This window comes from Fundulus heteroclitus, chromosome 14 (genome assembly GCF_011125445.2).
Source record: "Fundulus heteroclitus isolate FHET01 chromosome 14, MU-UCD_Fhet_4.1, whole genome shotgun sequence".
Taxonomy (NCBI): Eukaryota; Metazoa; Chordata; class Actinopteri; order Cyprinodontiformes; family Fundulidae; genus Fundulus; species Fundulus heteroclitus.
The window spans coordinates 9,412,309-9,430,618 of record NC_046374.1 but is presented as its reverse complement, the minus strand read 5'-3'; the positions used below and the strand labels follow the sequence as shown (position 1 = coordinate 9,430,618).

At 46.2% G+C, this 18,310-nt stretch overlaps 1 protein-coding gene across 2 annotated transcripts; it reads right to left on the bottom strand.

Annotated features, from left to right (window-relative positions):
* Positions 1 to 206: 206 nt before the first annotated feature.
* On the bottom strand, positions 207 to 17,620 carry kiaa0232 (KIAA0232 ortholog). 2 transcript variants are annotated; one of them, XM_036146241.1, is made up of 9 exons: positions 17,339 to 17,620; positions 14,122 to 14,707; positions 12,918 to 13,058; positions 10,315 to 10,384; positions 10,138 to 10,222; positions 6,078 to 9,450; positions 5,878 to 5,986; positions 4,891 to 4,943; positions 3,080 to 3,201 (listed from the first exon to the last, which is right to left on the bottom strand). In XM_036146241.1, exons 2-8 carry the CDS (start codon positions 14,356 to 14,358, stop codon positions 4,927 to 4,929), a joined length of 4,032 nt encoding a protein of 1,343 aa, XP_036002134.1. In that variant the 5' UTR covers positions 14,359 to 14,707; positions 17,339 to 17,620; the 3' UTR covers positions 3,080 to 3,201; positions 4,891 to 4,926. The 2 variants fall into 2 exon arrangements, with proteins under 2 accessions (XP_012716902.2, XP_036002134.1); XM_012861448.3 differs by lacking the exon at positions 4,891 to 4,943 and having other exon boundaries at positions 207 to 3,201.
* Between the last annotated feature and the right edge of the window lie 690 nt (positions 17,621 to 18,310).

The window sequence follows — 18,310 nt, the reverse complement described above, 5'->3', positions numbered from 1 at the left end:
GGTCGACAAAAAAAAAAGTAACCATTATTTAAAACTGTTTTGAATGGATGCTACACTGACCACACGAGTACAGTAGAATAATTTTCCAGAGCATCCTGAAGTCCTGTTCTCAGCATCATCAAAGTGCTCTTTAGTGTCACCCAGAGGTCATACAGGTGAACTGCATCAGTTGGTACTTGGGGAAGAAACAGAAGCGCAACACAAACTGAGGTTTGCTTTATTCATTTATTAGATGTTAAGAAACTCCACAATGAAACAAAATAATTTACTCATGGCGTACATGAAAGTAGAACACACCTATTAGGGTCATAAAGGAAAGAGGGAGGGGTTGGAGGAGCATCTTCTGGGTGGGAATGAGAAAGACGAGGAAAATAGCGATTTTTTTTCAGAGCCGTACATGTTCTCGGGACCAAACTGCCAGACGTCGTCAGAACGTCCATCTCCTTTCCAACACATACAATCACTGAATACATTTCCCTGCCAGACAGGTTTTCCTTTCCTTGTTTTAAACAGCTTATACAAATGAAAGTTGAGAGGAGAACGACGTGATGCAATCCATCCAATGTAAGTGCTTTATGTGACTTTGCTTCTTGCACACATTCTCACACACACACACGCACACTCATCACATTCTCTCCCTGATTTAAACCTTTTTTTTCTCATTTTATTTTTTTAACTAAAGCGTGTTTCATCCAACTGAAAGCGATGGAGTGTGATGTTTGCATGCTTTGTTTCTCAGAGACATTCCGTCGTGTTCTCAGGTGTCCCTCGGTCAAAAGTAACCCACATGCACGCATAGTCAGCTGCATGACTTCTGTCCCCATACTTTTGAACGTTTACATGCGCCAAAGGTATTGCATAGAACTCCAGGGCTCCTAAATTCCCTCCCGCGCGCTTTATGCAATCAACAATGGCTTTGTTTTTGTTTTGTTGTTTTTTTTAAATTAAATTAAAACTATAGCTCTAGATTAATGACAGTCATTACAGCGGTATGCTTGAAAACAACTTCTGTCACCAATTTCTGCTCTACAAAAAAAAAAAAAAAAAAACATTAATGCATCACTGCACTGTCACAGGTCTGAGTGTAGATTATGCTTGTATTAAAAAATTCCTGAGTATCTTGACTGTTAAGGAAAGGGGACAAGACCCTGAAGTTGAGTTTGCTTCAATCCACTACTAGAAGGGCTTTTTTTAAAAATCGTTTAAGCTAAACTATCGTTGGACTTTGAACATTGACATTTGGTAAAGTGGAAGCCACGCCTTGCTCTTTTGACAGCGCATGACGAAACAGAGGGATGATTTAACTTATCTGTGCTTCGAGGTCACCTAGTTTATCCTCGTCGTCTTCATGACAAATAAACGACGTTGGAGGAAGAAGAAAAAAATAAAAGACTTGCAGCAAAGCCCAGTAGAGCTGGTGCATTTGATTCTGTTTAATTATTTTTATTTATTTTATTTCAAACCTAGAATAACCTACAGAGGGTTTCTAAACGACAGCTCAACAGGGCGGAGGGTGGGGGGTGTGATTCGCTGCATGGAAGCATTTCCGTCCTTTGAGAGTCTGCAGCCATTGCCGCGTCGCTGCAATCAAGAGTTTTCCTACACTCAGGCTGAACCAGTGTCTTCACAAGTTCTACACCACCACACACAAAACAGACAGACGTGAATCAATATTTCAACAAGATATATTGTCAACCCAAAGAAAATAAAAAAAAAAAAACACACCTCACATGAGGGGGAAGAAAAAAAAAAAAAAAAAAAAAAAAAAGCATCTGAGTACTTCCTGCTTGTTTTTGGTTTGCTGTTGGCCCGCCCACCTGTCCCTACGCTGCGGACCGTCCTGCCAGGGGCTTTGAACTTGAGCATGTGTTCAAACAGGAGGTTTTTTTTTATTTTTATTTTGTGTTGTTGTGACATGGCTGCTGATGATGATCGTGCCGCAGCTACTACAGGCCAGATAATTACAGAGATAATTACAGAGGTTTGGTTAAATCAAACCAAGCTACGCTAAGCAGGAAGTGTGTTCAGTCAGAAATTCTCGCCCCGATTTTCACAGAAATAAAAGAAATTTATTTATGGAGTCTGGCTACAAACATAACTATGTCATAAACTTGTTATAGGCAGATTATTGACCTTCAAAAGATTTTGGAACATATTAATAGCACCAATATTTTGTAGCATAGAATTTGCAAAAAAAAAAAAAAAAAAGATGTCTGGAGGGACGGCTGCAGTCGAGCCGTCTTATGAAGGTTTTTTTTTTTAATAGATTATTTTTAAACCAATTTTTTTTATTGTACACCATTGTGTTGTCAAGGAGACTATTGGTATTTCCCCTCACAAAACTCCTTTTGATTTATGGTTATTTTTATGTTTTAAAGATTTTCTTTTTTTATTAACCTCACAAACCACACTATATCTACAACTAGCTCTTTAAAAGACTATCACCATTCAAAAACCAGACAACTTTTCACACACAGGGAAGCTGAGGATATTTAGAAGAAAGCTGAGCCCATTCTCTACTTCACATTCAGAAAGTGGTACAAACTAGATCACTTAAACCTTAAAATGCTGCAGAACTAAAAAAAAAATGAAAAAAAAAAAGAAAATCTCCACATCCCTTGTCGTGTCTTTCTGAATTCGGCGCGGAAAGTAGAGGATGCGATCGCAGTGGTTTCACGCAGCGTGGGGTGCCACTAGAAAACAGGAGGGAGGCTGGCGGGACAAACACGCATGCACGACCATTCAGACGGCACCGACCACCAACAACCTCGGTTCACTCTCGAAACGGAGGGGAGCGGAAACGGGACGAGGGTAGAACAGAACGTCTCTACGAGCTAACTGTGAGATTGGAAAAAAAGGACCGGTGTGCAGAATAATCATGGCATCCACTCACAGACAGAACTTTTCTTTTTTTTTTTTTGTGTGTGTTTTTTTTTGTTTTGTTTTTTTTTACCGTTTTCACTCTTTTTTTTTTGTTGATCTGATTGTTGATTACACAAGGTTTTCGTTTGAAGTTAGTAAAATGAAAAGCCAACGGGGTTACGTGTTGGGGTCTCGGGAGAGGTTTCTCTGAAAGATTAGCCTACGTTAGGTTTTTCCTGAATCTTTGCTGGTAGAGGTCCAGTCCCAAGACCAGAGGAAATTCTCCCCTCGGCTACAGGCGTCCTCTGCAAACATGGAGGAGTCAGATGTTGCTGCTGCCTGGGGAGAGAAGAGAGGCCGATTAGTGACAGTTGCTAACTAGTGGTCGTCATACTGACCCGCTGGGAAACTTGCTGCTAAGTTCACCATTTACATGTAAGAGAAAAAAGCTGGGATCCAACCCACAACCTTGTTATTACAAGACAAGTACTCTATCCACTGAGCAGCCGGCGGGACTAAGAGGGTCAGTGGAACCAAGTTAGAACCAATCAGAAACTTGATTGTATTTGATTTGATCTCCACATCATTTTATCTTTAAGGTCGGACAAAGAGTCAAGGGTGCTGAAACGTCACCTAGCTGGTCTGATGCAGAACCCCCTGCTTGAAATAGTCCAATAAACGAGCCAGAAATGGTGGCTGCCTTTTGCCTGAGCCGGGCTGAGAAATCAAAGACCAACTCTAGATTTTTATGTACTGGTTTCATGGGACTGCTGTATTTATTAGGCTTTCTGGTTTTCTATAAGAAAACATTTTGCTTTTGTTTTCAGGATCTATTCCAGGAGGCTGTCTAAAATTTAACAGCAGTTCATTCTGATTATTCCTCACTTCCTAGAAGTAAAACCCCAGGGTGTGAATTTAGGGCCAGTGGGACATAGCTCCACCAGATGCCGCTGTCGAGCAGAGCAGCAGTCTACCAATCAGTGTGCAACTGTAAATATTTCTAGTTTCTTCTTTGAGTATTTTTGGTATTTGAGGGTGACTGGTCAGGATTACTGCACAACCCAACCTGTGTGACGGGTTCCTGACAAAGTCAATAAATCCTTAAGGAGCCTTCAAACCTGGTACAACAAGCTATTAGTGGCCTTTGCTATATGTAAAAAGACCTTCCTCACCTGATTGAAATTCAGTTTTAATGTCAGATCACCACAGTTTAATGATCCACAATGAAGACAGCTTAGTTAAAGGAACCTTCTGGCACTGATAAAAAAAGGTAGAAAATATAAAAAGGTGACGGCAAAGCTTTAACGCCTTTGTTGTCGAGAGAAAATTAGTTTATTGAAGAACTGCTGGAGCGAAGTCATTTACGTAAAAACAAACAATTAAACTTTTAAGTCCTCACTGTCACTGCAGATTTCTTATCTCCATATTTACAGGAACAACTGTGACAAAATGAGATTATTCTGAGAGCAAAGTTTATTTGGCCGAGGCATAATAGCCACACAATAAACAAACTAAATGGTTGAAAACCCATCTTTTTACAATGTGTGTGTATATATATATATATATATATATATATATATATATATATATATATATATATATATATATATATATATATATATATATATATATATATAAATAAATAAATAGCTGTATATTTTCTACAGCTGTCAGCTTTTCACAGGTATGAGACTGAATCACAGATTAATTGGAAAAGTCACTGAAAGTTTTAAGAGAGTTTGTTGTGCTGCAGAAACAAGAGGCCTTTCAGCACAGCTTAGAAGACGACAGAGGTAGAAGGACGGCTTCTCTGAACAAATCTAACACCCTCTGGCTAACTTTAAAGATAAACATGTTCATTTTAACCACATTAACAAAGTAAGCAGTTTGCGACACATTTAGAAAATCTACCAGGACTTTAAATGATTTATTATCAGAATGTCTTCCTGGCTGGTAAGAACAACAAAGTGATGTAGGAATGCTTTTAACTCCTGGGATACTGAAATGTCTGCAGAGGGTTTATTTTACCATCAGGCAGAGCTTTCCCACCATCTGAGAGTCAGTTCAAATCATCTGTGCATCTGATGGGTAGAAATATTTGAGCAAAATAAAGTCATCCACTGCTCCTTCATTACACAAACATTACAATAAATAGCCTCCAGATTGACCAATTTAAATGAATGCATACTTATAGTCGGCTGACTGTTAAACTCTTACTTAAATATGTGTTCACTACTTCACTAGATCAGCGTTCTAGTTCCTGTCCGACAATAAGTCTGGAAGTCAGAGGCTGTTCTCAGATCATTGCCTCTGAGCAGCAGATGCCGATCCCCAAACCAAACGCCAGGAGAAGTTGGTCATAATTAGGGGCGATAATCAATAAAAAATTCAACAATCGCACAGTTGTTAAAAAACTGATCACACTTTAAGTGAAAAATAATAAGCTGGCTTAAAATGCGATTGTCATGCTTTTAATAAGCTGTGAGCTAAAAACAACATTAGAGGGGCTGTGCTTGTTGTGACCGACAAGTTTTCAACATTTGGCTAAAACAGCTTTAAATCCACAGACTGCTCTGAGTGGCAGACAGTGATGTGGAGTCTTCCAGCCCCTGTAATGTTTCCAGCCCGTCTGTCCTTAACATTTTCTCTAGCATCCACTCTGGATGTGCTGCACACATGCCTCTGCACGGTGGCGCTCTGTAGATCTACTCCTAGTTAATAACGGAGGAGTGCAGACACTCAGATACTTATCGCTAGCAGACGAGAGCGACACATGGAGCTTTCTCCTGCAGGCTTTGCTTTGCTGCTTTCTGGTTTGTGGACGTCTATTCTGGACATTACGGCTCCTCTTTCAGCTAAATCATGAGCAGAGTGTTCCTAGCCTAGGGGCCACTTTTCAAATTAAACACTATTTATTTGATTTTATCGTGTTGAATAAAAAAAAAAAAACACTACTAGTGAACGCGATAGTTTTAACAGCCCTAGTAAAGCGCATATGTGTCCTTGTGGACTTACCTGTACACTGAGATCCAGGGAAAAGGGGGGAACAAACGGCATTCTGCCACCAGAACTCGTCTTGCTGGCTGCCAATCCCTCCCTGCCCACTTCTGTTTAACAGGGGAAACTAGACGAGAAACAGGAAGCACCCAGATCAGCGTTTCTGTGACAGTCAGCGACACAGTGGCTGCAGCCATCTAGTAGCATGAAAGCCTTACCTCTGGCATGTCGCCAACATAGTCATAAGCGATCCCGTACTTGGGGATCTGACCTGCTGGTGAACATAACTGGGACTGCTTTTCTTCTGAAGATTCCTCTTGTTGAATCTTGCCCACATCCATCGGTCCACCTGTGCTTGGTGCGGCTGCTGCTGCTGCCGTTTTGCAGCCTGAGCCAGTCTCCTGCTCAGCGATTGGCAGAAGGGTACTTGAGCCCTCCTGTGAATCCAGAGAGGTCTGGGCGCTCTTCTCCATGCCAGACTTCTTTAATCTGGGTAGAAATTTACCAGATTCCAGTTCCGACTTCCCGTAATAAGGTCCCTCGCACTCTGCATCCTCCTCCAGAGGTTTGAGGTCGGCCTGAGGATCATCGAACACATCCACCGGCGCCACGGTGGGGAAACTCATCTCCTCTTTGTCGGTCTCGGCCTCCGAATCGCTGACTCCCCCGGGAGACAACTCCGAGGCCGATATGGGCCGGAAATGAGTCCTGGGTGAAATGCGAATGGCTCTGTACTGCGTCCGGTTGATGCCGTAGATCCGCGTGTGGAAGGCTTCGCTCTCCGAGTCGGAGCAGAGGATGGATTTGGGCTTGAATCCCGGGCTGAAGGACGCCATGTCCTCGGGCTCGAAGGAACACTCGACGTGGAGGACTTGGGAGAAGGGATTGTTCAGGTTGAAGGAAGCAAACGGGTATTCTAAGCCTTGCTCCTCTCTGCGCAGGCCTCCGTACGACCCAAGCAAATCTTCATGGAAGATCAGAGAGAATCCCTTATTCAAGCCTTCCCCGCCTCCTCTGATGGCCTGGTCGCTCTGGCCGAACGAGACGAGGGGCCTCCATAGGGGCCGGTGCCCGGGGGCGAAGCAGCTGCCGGTGTTCATCAACACGTCTTTGCCGGTGATGGTCAGCATGTCTGAGCTGGAGGCGGAGGCGGCGGCGGCGGCGCACTGCAGCAGGCTGCCCGGAGTGTTGCTCGGCGGCACGACGGCCCAGCTCTTGTCGCCGCTTAGTGTTTTCAACTCTCCGTACACCCCGCCGAGGATGAACGACGTGCTCTCCTTGTCAGAGCCTAAGTCCCAGGGCTTGGACGGAGTCGTGTAATCCCCAGCCGCGTCGACTTTGGAGAGTTTGTTTTTGGCTAAGTCCTGCTCCTCTTTCTTGCCCTCCCAGAGGCGATACTCCGATCGCTGCACGGCTTTCTTCTGAGGCGCCTGAACCGGCGCTCCTTTCGCCTGGACCTCTAGACGCGGGCGGCAGCGGGAGCCCGAGTCGTCCGGGAACGCCGCCTGGCCCGGCTTCTCCGCGGCCTCTGCCGACGCGGCGGACTTGCCGTCTCCGATCGCGGTCCAAATGTCTTTGATAATCCCTGAGCTGTAATCGTCACTCTGTTGGTTGGCGTTGTCCGAGAACACGTCTGTGCTGTACTGCTTGCTCTCCTCCTTCTCCAGCGCTATGCCGCATACCGACTCCAGTTTGGATTTTTTGGTAAAGGTCTGATTGGACGCTGTGCCGACGCTGACCGCGTCGCACTTTTTAGCCGAGTCCTCCTGCAGAAACTCCAGGATTTCATCTTCCAGATATGTACCCGAGAGGGGCGGGAGCGCCCGCTCCGGTTCTTCCCTGCCCGGCTGACCCGCGTCCTCGGCGAGCGCGCCGCCCTGCTCGTTGTCCGAGCGCGTCTCCTCCGAATGGGACCATGGACTGCACGTCCGCGTCGACAGGTTAGAACAGTGTTCCGTTTCGTCAAAGGCACTATTTTTGGTCCAGATGAGCAGGCGGGACTGTTTGCTAGAATGCGGCTCCAGACAGCCGCTGGAGCCGGCGCTGCTTTCGTGGCCGACGGAGAGCGAGTCGCGGGGGAAGGGGAGAGCGGCGGCGTCGCGCTGCGCCTCGAACAGAGGGAAGCAGAAGGAGTCGAGGCCGGACGGTTCGCCGGGAGCGTCGGGGACGGGCGGCTCGTCCAGAGGTCTGGACAGCTTGCTCAGGGTCAGCGAGACGCTATCCAGCAGCGGAGAGAGCCGGACGGGAGAATCGCCCAGGATGCCGTCGATGTCTTCGGAGGACGACGGCGAGTAACACCCCCACACCTGCACCATGTTCTCCAGGTCCTCCATTAGGAAGCCGACGGTTCCCGGGGCGTCCTGCGAGTCGGCCTGTATTGCACTTTCCCCTTGCTGCTGCAGCTCGTCCAACACCAAACAGCACTCTGCCTCCTCGTCTCCTTGCTCTCTGCTTTTCTGTCGAATCAGGCTTAAGATCCGACTCTCCTGTATCGCGTCTGAGGCACTAGTATCCAATATGGATTGATAAATGTCGACTTCATAGAAGTCGGTAAATTCGCACAGATGCTTGTCATCTAAATCTCGACCATCTTCTGGCTGAGGGCAGCGTGACGGTTCGGTGAGGTCGGCGGCTTCGTCGTCGCCGGGCGCTTCCACAAAGTGCCCGTCCACAAACGACCCCGCCGCCAGGTAGGCCCTCTGGTAGTTCTCGCTGGCGATGCAGATGCCCTGGATTTGCTCCGGCAGCCTCTCCATATCCGCCGAAAAGCCGAAGCCCTCCGGCGAGCCCACCTTGCTGCGGTATTTTGTTTCCAGCTTGCTCTGACAGCTGCTGAACGGTACAAAGTACTCCGTGATGGGCTCGGTGTACCACAGCGGCTCCTCCTTGTACTCCTTCTTGTTTCTGGCCTCGGCCGCAGCCTCCCTCGCCTCCAGCCAGCCGAGCTCTTTCCGGATCTCCTTCAGCGGCCTCTTCCCTTTTCTGTAGAGCTGCGCTTGTTTAGCGGCGTTGCTGCCGGCGGCGTTGCTGCCGCTGGCTCCCGTGTTTCGTCTTTCCTCCTTGTCGATGACCTTCACCTGCAGCTTCACTTGGCCGTTGTTGCGCGTCCTCTTGTTCTTGGCGGCCTCTCTGGATTTGTGCCTTACTCTAACGGTTTTGCTTCTGGAGGATTTGGAGTCGCCCTGGTTCCCACTGGAGCTGGAGCCTGCCTCGCTAGAACCAGAAGACCAGGATCTGGGGCGATATTTGCCTTCAGACCTGTGTCTGATCTGCCTCTTGGAGTGGCTGACGGACCTCTCCTCTGCTGCCGCGCCCCCGTGGCATCGGTTTTCCTTCTCCTTCTTGCTCCGTCGCTGCTGGCCTCTCTCACTGGCCGCGGCGGGGATGGTGGAGGACGCCTCCGGGTTCCGCTCTTTCGTAGCCTCGCCGTCGCTGTTGCAGTCTTTGGGGGAAGATGTGTCGGTGCTGGTCTGAGGAGCAGCAGAGGAGGATGAGCTGGAGTAGGTGCAGGCCTTCGCCTTGTTCCACACCGTCATGATCTCTTGGAGACAAACAGGTTTCTCGGACAGAGGAGGAAAGGCTTCGTAGTACCTGCAGTCCCATGAAAAACAGAAAAGGACGGTCGGTTTATTAAACTGCAACATGATTTCTAAAAGAAATGAGACAACAAGACCAAGAGTTCACAAAATTATAGGAAAATGTCTATGAAAAGCTAAATGTTAAGAAATTAGACATGAATACCATGTTATGGCAAATTAACTATTTTCCTTTCTCTTTATAGGAACCTCATTTGTTTTTATTGAAGCTTTAATATTCCTTTTCTGATGCAGTTAAATGTAGTTTTGTTTATTTTTTTGCCAGGGCTCCCTTGAAAAAGAGATTATTAATCTCCTGGTTAAATAAAGGTTTAATAAACATAATAATCAGATCAGCATAAACTCTGCAGCTTTGTAATAGACTCAGATCAGTTCTAGGTTGGTCTCTGAGTCGATGCTATTTTACAACAATGCATTTGTGGAGAAAGTCAAAGCCAGAGTCCAAATTCCTTCATTCACTCAAAGTGAGACTGTGGCAAAACCTTTGCTTTAAGGACGCTTCTTTCAGAGCTCATCTGGAAAGACTCGGCTGAAATAAATGTAGAAAACTCAATCAAGCTAAACTGCCCATGTGCACCTCAGAGATTTTAACGGAGTTTAAAATCAGGAGGCTTTACCATGATGTTTTTTATGTCTCTATTGGAGCTAAAAAATTTCTGAGGGCCTGTCTCTGTAAACTTACATTTCCACCTGGTCCTTAGAAGAGGGCGACTCGGCACGTTCTGGTGACTGGCAGCCATCCGATTTCTTTTGAATGCGTTTCTCTTCTGGAAAGTGAAGCAAACAGCAAAGCATGTCAGTGAGGTTACCTATTAGTTTTGGCTTTTTCTTTATCAAGGCTTTCAAAAACGTTTCAAACCTTTCTGTTTGTTTTGGATGTCCTTAAGTTTAGAGCAAAGCTCTTCAACCAGACTCTCAATTCCAGAGTTCTGCACAGGAGACAAAAACAAGAGAGATATTTGAGCTTCACATCTTTCCAACTAAACACATGTACTTGTGGAAACTACATACTGTGAGCTGTCAACACCGCATGCAAATGACTGTATAAAAGAAATTGTGAAATTTGCCACATTTCAACAATTAAAGATGTTCCAAGAAACAAAACGAATGGCAATCTGCTGAGCGATCTGATCACGTGATCTGGCAGACTGGTTTTTAAACAGCAGAGAACTGACATAGGTTCTGCAAATCCACTTTTTTTTTTTCATTAAAATGAGAAAAGACAAGTGATGGGGATATTCAGCGGGCTGAGGAAAAAAAAAACGCTTGCTAAGACAAGACAGAGTAATGAAAGAGCGGCGGCTAACAAGTCCAGCCAGCTGATGTGTGACAGCCCAGGCATGCTCAGCCACGGGTGAGCTAAATTTAACAGCAGCGCACAAATACTTTTAAAAAGAAAGAAACGAGGTACCAGAGCAGCCGAACACTGAGCTCCATTCAACAGCTGTTCACTGCAAACACATCCTAGTGCCTGTCTGCCTTCCTGAAGGAAGCAACATCGCCACAGACAGACTCCGTCAAAGCAACTAGTCCCGATCCTGAACGCCAACTTCCTGCTGCACTTCAGTCAGGCCCAAAATGTAATCCGGTGCAGTAGGACTTCTCTCCACTCCGGTTATTTCCTCCTGCAGAGCCGCTAATGCAGGTCAGCTGACAGCCGGCCGGCCGGCTTTGCTGCAATCACATGCAGCGCTTCCTGCTCAGGGAATCGGGCTCCGGCCGCAGAGCGGAGCGCGACACCGCTCTCGTCTTGCGGACCGTTCCCCTCCCGCCCTCCAGCTTTTTCATGTTGCATCATCCATCAAAGCACGGCCCTTTCAGTAGTGGCCACAAAGGAGCGCATCGACAATATTTCAGTTTCCTTTTCACTCAGGAACAGGAAAGCCTTTTACTCCTGGGTTGGCCTAATTGCTTCCACATATCTCTTGTGCTTCCTATGATTCCACCACAGGACGGCTTTCTGCTCAGTAGAAGCTCGGCTGCTGACCCCAGAACAACCTTAAAGATGAGCCGCCCAGCCAAATAAGGTGACAAAGCATTTTCAGTGCAGAGCTTCCCTTTTTCAATGCTGCGGCTTCCCGCTTGGACCCGGCTTCATTCGACGCTTATCTACTGTGACTCATGCGATTAACATCAGCATGACTTCACCTACAGAACAATAATCAATATGTGAACACGTTCTTAACACGCAGGGCCTCGCTAACACCTCCGTAGCCTTTAAAGTTGTTTCCCCATTTTGTCACAGTGTAAACAGAAACCATAATGTATTCTGTTAGGATTTGGAGCCACAGACTAAAACGAGGAACACCGTGTTCCTGAAGTGGGAGGGAAATGAAATTTTAACAGACAGATTTCTGTAAATGTCGCAGGCTTTTATAGTGATGAGTCAATAACTTTAAGAAGAAAGCTTCAGTGCAAGAAGCACTGCAGGACCTTTTGGGTGTTTCTTTACCAGCCATGTGCTTCTACCAACCAAACCTTTTGCATAATAGCTCAGTCAGACGGGATGCTTGAGTTTTCCCGCTGTCTGGGCGATTGTACAACGTGGAAAACTTTTGATCTAAACGCCTCTGTCGAGCTCTGGCTTTTAATGTTCACTGTCCTGCTGGAAGACGAAGCTCCTGCCCTGGCTGACGCTTTTCACTGCCCACGTTTTAACTCCATCTCTGACCAGCTCCATGTCCAGCCCAAAGAAACGCTCCCCACAGCATGATGCTGCCACAGAAAGCTTTCACTCTGGGCATCTTCTTCCAGAAATCTTTTAGCTGTTTTCTTTCAGCGATGCATTTCTGCTTGCCTCCCTGATGAAGGCCAGGTTGTGGACTGCATGGCCAAATTGGCCTGTAAAGACATTTTGCCACCTGAGCTGTGGGGTTTTGCAGCTCCTCCAGAGGTGCCGTGGGCCTCTGGGCAGCTTCTTTGATTATTGCTGCTCCTGTCAGTTTGTGAGGTCTTCTTCATGCCATTTATATCCACTAATAACCCTCAGAGTCCTTCACGGTTCAGCTGTATGTAAACTGAGTATAACTTGCAACAAGGTGGCCTCTATTTATTGACTAGGTGACATTTGAAGGTTGTGACAGATTTTAGTCAGGGGCGTCAGAGTCAGGAGGGCCGAGTTTATTTTTTTTTAAACTCTGTATAATTTTCCTGCCACTAAACTTTTCTATTGGTCCAGTGACAGAAAATCCAAATGAAATCCACCGAGGATTAATTTCAAAGCGTGACAAGATTTCAAAAAGTTTAAGGGGTGTGAATACTTGTAAGCCGGAAGCATACAACAGCACGGCAAAAATCAAAGTCTCAGTAAGGTTAGATCATGGCTAAAGAGGAGTCCGTTTACTTTTCTTTGAGCAAAGATTAAAGCTCATTTCCAAACCTTCAGAGAAGCAACACCTAAGTTGACCAACATTCATCTGCGATAGCCGCAGGATTTCAACACGTTCGCAGGGCACAGCTTACTTCATCCGATGCGGAGCGAAGGCATTGCACTGCGGCTTGCTTCTTTATTTCCTCTAGACTCAGGTCGGTCCCTCCTTTCTTCTTGCCCTTGCCCCACTTCTTCCCAGCTCCTTTCTCCCAGCCCAGGAAGATGTCGTTCTCCTTTTAAAAAAGAAAAAAGGATATGAGCAACAAACCTAATATAAAAAAACTGAACGTATACGTATTATACTGAACGTTGCCTTTCAGTTTTGTATCAACATTACAATTCAGAATTGCGTACTACAGCCAGTCACATTAGAAGTGACGTCCCTGTATAATAGCAAAGGGTAATATCTTCAAGGCCCAGGCCAACCCGGGCTTCTTAACACCAACTAAACTCTCATTTGACCATTTAAAACATAACCAATGGTTTCCAAAAGCCACGTTCACACTGCAGCCTTAAGTGACACAATTCCGATTTTTTGCCTATATGTGACTTGGATCTGATCTTTTCATGACAGTCTGAAAAACACAGATCGGATTTTTTCAAATGCGACCCAGGCCACTTGGATATGTGGTCCTGAATCAGATACGTATCTGATCTTTTCAAATGCGACCTGTGTCTGTACGGCCAGGTCGCATTCATCCGACCTACACGTCATTGATACTTGACATAGTCAAAAAAAAAAAAAAGTTGGCTATCGTGCGGCAACAAACACCTGTTGCAAATCAATACAGCCCCACGGCAAGACGTTTACTCGCTGCTATGGCCGCCAAAGATGTGTGTTTTTACGTGAGAGCGCTAAAGAGAGACGTTCAGACGCACATAAAGGTTGCCTTTGTCATTCGAAGATTATGAATGAAGTCCGTATCAGTAAAGCCGCTCACATCACTAAAATTTGGCTCTCTTACTTTTCGATCTTCTTAAAAAGATTACGTTGTAATGTGCTAGCTCTGGTTGGAGAACAACGTAAAGAACGCAAGATATGCTGCAGCATTACGATCCATGTTTACTTCCGCAAACAATTTGCACACTTGCTACGTATGACGTCATTGTGTCCTCTACTGCGCATGCGGGACACTTAGGTGTATGAATGCAGTTCACACAGGAGATCACATACAAGTCGCATATATTTGGAAATAAATTCTTAAATTTCACCAAAAAAAAAATCTGAATTGAGCATGAAGGCCTGCAGTGTGAAGGTAGCCTAAGTGTGTTGTATTCAGTTAGAGCAGAGCCCACCTGGTCCTGCAGGTCGTAGTCGTAGCTGTCGTGCAGGAGAAGGCTAAGAACGTAGCGGGTGTAGATCATGGCGTCGATCCCACACTTCTCCAGCTCCTGGCCGAGCCAGCTTTGCACTGGCCCCAGCGACTGGAGCAAGGACATCTCTGATGCAGGCAGGGCTCCCACGAAGGGGTAGGGGCAGGAGAGGTTCTCAGGAGGAGCAGGACCGTCTGAATCGGTGCTCACTGGACGCATGGGACCTCAGGTGTAGGCCATTTTTCGGCAGAGCAGCCTCATGACGGGTAGTTACTGAAGGGTGGGCGGCGGAGAAGGGAGCGACAAAAAGGACGAGGCAGAACCTATCTGGATGAGGAGGAGGGGGGTGGGGGGGGGCTGTTACTCCAGCAGGACGTACTTAAGGGGCTCTACATGGGGAGGCATGTAGGATGTTTTTTTTTATTGCTTTAAGCAAAAAAAAAAAGGTGAATTTACTCGTGAGGCATGGCTGCAGAAAGCTCCCAGCGGCTGAGCAAAACACAAGACGTGTTTCTGTCTCAGTCAGAGAGGTCCATTATGAGACTGCGTCTTAGTTCAGCGGCACAATCTGAAAGAGAAAACAAGCATGTGTGAGTCTTTAAAGAAATTCCCCAAGTGCAAAACATAACGTAAACAAAACTATTTTCATTTCAGAGCAGCAAATGAAGGCACATCCTAACTGCCTTCAGGTATTAACTTTACATCTTCACAGTTTACGAGTAAAATGCTATAACAACAAGCGCTGGTCATTATCTAGGCCTGTTTGTGTTCACAACAACTTCCTGACTGTAAAGTTTGCCTGTGCCAGCTCCTGATGTACGGCTACACTAAAGCTGCACTTTTAAAACCACTCCATTCTTGTAACGCCGTTTAAAGGCCTTTTAACGAGGTTTCAGATAAAGCGCTGAAACGAAGTGATTTCTATCAGTATTTGAAGCATAGAGTGATGTAGGCGCCCCTCTCCACTTGCTGTTGCACAGGACCAGAGGGGGGAAACACCACCACGTCCACTACACTTTTTCCTCCATAGAAATTTACAAGAAATACATTTTTGACAGTTCGGAGATAGAGATAAACCAGAAATCAGAGTTTGACAATGTTCCCTCGATTGACAGGTCGAATCCAAAACAAAACTATACACATTTTTGAAGTTAGTGACCTGAGGGTAGAAAGCATAAATCCGTCAAATCTGTTCTTCCCTATTCTTATTCATTCATTGTTAGTTTTAAAACTAATACTTCTATCCAAGATCTTACAGCACTTCTATTCCACATTTACACACTATGGTCCACAAAAAAAAATGAAACCTGGCAAAATCAGAGTTGTGACACCAGACCTTAAAGAAAACTAGAGAGCAGTATGGTCCAGGACCAGTCCAATCAGGACCTGTTCTAATAGGAAAGACAGTCTGTGTGAGGAAATTATAACCGCTGTACATAATGTACATAATGTACAAGGAAATGTCTATAAAGATTATATAAAATCTGTAATGGTGTTTTCATACCAGTAATAATAACCAATGGGTTACACTTTTTTTAGCCAAATTGGAAATAATTATTGCTTTTTGTTTGTTTTAAATAAACGCAGTGGGATTATGGGATATTTTTGGTTTACATTTATACCCTCAAAGTCTCATACTAGCCCGTTACCGCAAGGTCTATTTGAAATGCATAAATGAACGCAAAGGTTTCTGATTATCCGACATATTCTGAGTTCATTTCTACATGGAGGGGGGGAGAAAGAGCAGCATTCACATAGACTGAGCACTCAGAGAACACGCCAGACATGTGGATCTCTGCCGGTAGGAGCGCCTTCTGACAGCTGGGAGCGAACCGTGACAGTGACAGCGGACTCGGACACCGACGCGGAGAGCAAATGGAGGGGGGCGAACGTCTGATTGGCCGCTCCAGCCGTCAGTCGGCGGCGCCACTCACACGGTCACCCGACGGAGACGTCAAAAAAAAAAAAAGAGAAAAAAAGAGAAAAAAAAGGGGGCGAGATAAGAAGCTTTGCGGAGCGCTACCGAACGACTCGGGCGATCCGCGCCCTCCTACAGCAACCGGACAGCTGAGAGGAGGGTACCCAGCCCGGTGCGACGGTTTCTAAATATGGCTGACCGGTGTCTACGAGCCAGCAGGACTCTCTCTCTCTCACACACACACACACACACACACACACACACACACAGGCGCATCAGCCCCGGCTGCCAGCTCCTGTCTGCGCTGTCAACCCACTAACTTCATTCAGCGAGTCAAACTTAGCCTCGCGGCCATTCTTAGCACGGCGCGTGCACCCTATAATAAATAAATAAATAGAAAAAACAGATTTTCTTTAGAGCCTCCTGACAACGAGGTTTCACCAGCAAACGCGCGAGGCATTAGCAGAAAGGAAATCACAACACGACTATAGTCCGAATATCAAAAAGGCATCAGCTGTAGGTAAGAGTCGCCTACATGCCGGCGGAGCGATGCAAAAGGCTGGTGCTGCAGACCGAAACAGAGCGCAAATGGCATCAGGCGTCGGCATAAACACACAGCGAATGCTGACTTTGTTACCAAAAGGCGATTTCTTTCTCCCCCTCTCTTCGCTTTGCAGTCAAGCGGCAAGGTTAGCTGGACCACCGACCTTTAGCTCATGTTAGCCAAGTTAGCTTACCGGAGCTCCACTTTTTTTTCTCCCCCCCTGTCACAAACGCGAATCGCCTCATCGTTTATTTATCGCGCGACAACACTTTCCGGCGTTTGCGTTTAATGGCGCTGATGTCCCGTACCTGCCGCTAATAACAGAACACTCTGTGACTGACAGGCAGGTGAAGGGAGGTTGCGCTCGGTGGCACCGCTGCCCATTAAAAATATCGACAAAAAAACGCAAACGCTAGGCCGAATTAGCGGTCGGAAGGCAGGGGGGGGGGGGCCTCCGCGTTATTAAAACGTCAACAGAGACGGCGAACGAGCCCAATGCGGCTGGGACCGCTGGGGAGCTAACGTTAGCTTTCGCGTAGCTACGCTTGTTGTTGTGACCGAGGGGGAGGAACAGCGGCTTGCACGGTACCAGAGGACTGTCAGACGTTTTCCCCTCGGCAAATGTGCGCCATATCGTCATAAGGCGAAGGAGTTCACAAACTTGACATTTCTCACCCAGCGGGCGCGAGAGAAGCACAGCACGCAGAGGACACTCACCCCGGAGACGGTTCACTCACCTGCCGTGGCCTGGAGTAAAGAAGCAGCGAAAGGGGAGCGGCTAGTTCTCCCGCTGCCGTTCCGAGCTCGAGCTCTGGAATCTGCTGCGGTAGCAGCAGCGCGTATCATGGACGCCGACAGAAATGGCGCTGTTCTCACGTCTTGCGCTTCTTCAACGGGGCTTCGGCGAAACCGGCGACATTCGGGCTCCCGCCCAGGGAAGGTCATCCGTCGACGACGGGGGATACGCAGAACCACAATGTCCGCCGTCGACGAGCCAGTTTCATTCGCGTACGACGATCGAATGCGCCACCCTCCGCGTTCGTATCTAGGCAACAAGGCAACCCTCTCCCGTCCCGCTGCGGTGGGTTTGATTCCTCCGCCTGGATTATTGCATCAGAAGTCCAACTAGTACTCCCACAAATGGGTTCTCACACGAAGTGAAAATGAAAGACACTGAGCAAACTCAACGCAGAGGTTGATATGTAAAAAAAATAATACCTGTACACAGTAACAGGATCCATACCGCTTGAATTTTATTTTTCAACCTTAATTAGATTAATTAAGAGTATTTTGCTCTATGTGGTAGACCTTTACCAAGTAGAATTTTGTTATTATTGTTATTATTATTATTATTACTATTGTTATAAATACTTATTTGATTTCAAATAAATAAAAAATATTTTCTTTAATCTGAAATGCACAGGTTCTGCAGGCAATACCTATGAGCCCAAAGAAATAAGCACGTCCTCTGCATCAGATTGTTCCTTCACTCTGACTATATAGATCTTTGCATTGAGAATTGTGAGGCTTCAGCATCTGAAGCTTTTCCTTCTTTTGTGTGAACTTTTTTGACACCGTACCATGATCATTTTTTGCTCTGTATCTGTCATCATCATAAAAAGTGATTTTTATCACATTTCTGGGTTACCATTCACATCAGAGCTATTTATAGCCCCATTTCATGTCAGAAATAAAGCTTCTACATTTAG

What these genes read in the sequence shown, in the direction of transcription:
- kiaa0232 (XM_012861448.3), bottom strand. Translation starts at nt 14,358, where the DNA reads ATGCGTCCAGTGAGCACCGATTCAGACGGTCCTGCTCCTCCTGAGAAC. An exon ending in CATCCAAAACAAACAGAAAG is followed by an intron (nt 10,223 to 10,314) that starts GTTTGAAACGTT and finishes TTCACTTTCCAG; the next exon opens with AAGAGAAACGCATTCAAAAG. An exon ending in ATGTTGGCGACATGCCAGAG is followed by an intron (nt 5,987 to 6,077) that starts GTAAGGCTTTCA and finishes TTTCTCGTCTAG; the next exon opens with TTTCCCCTGTTAAACAGAAG.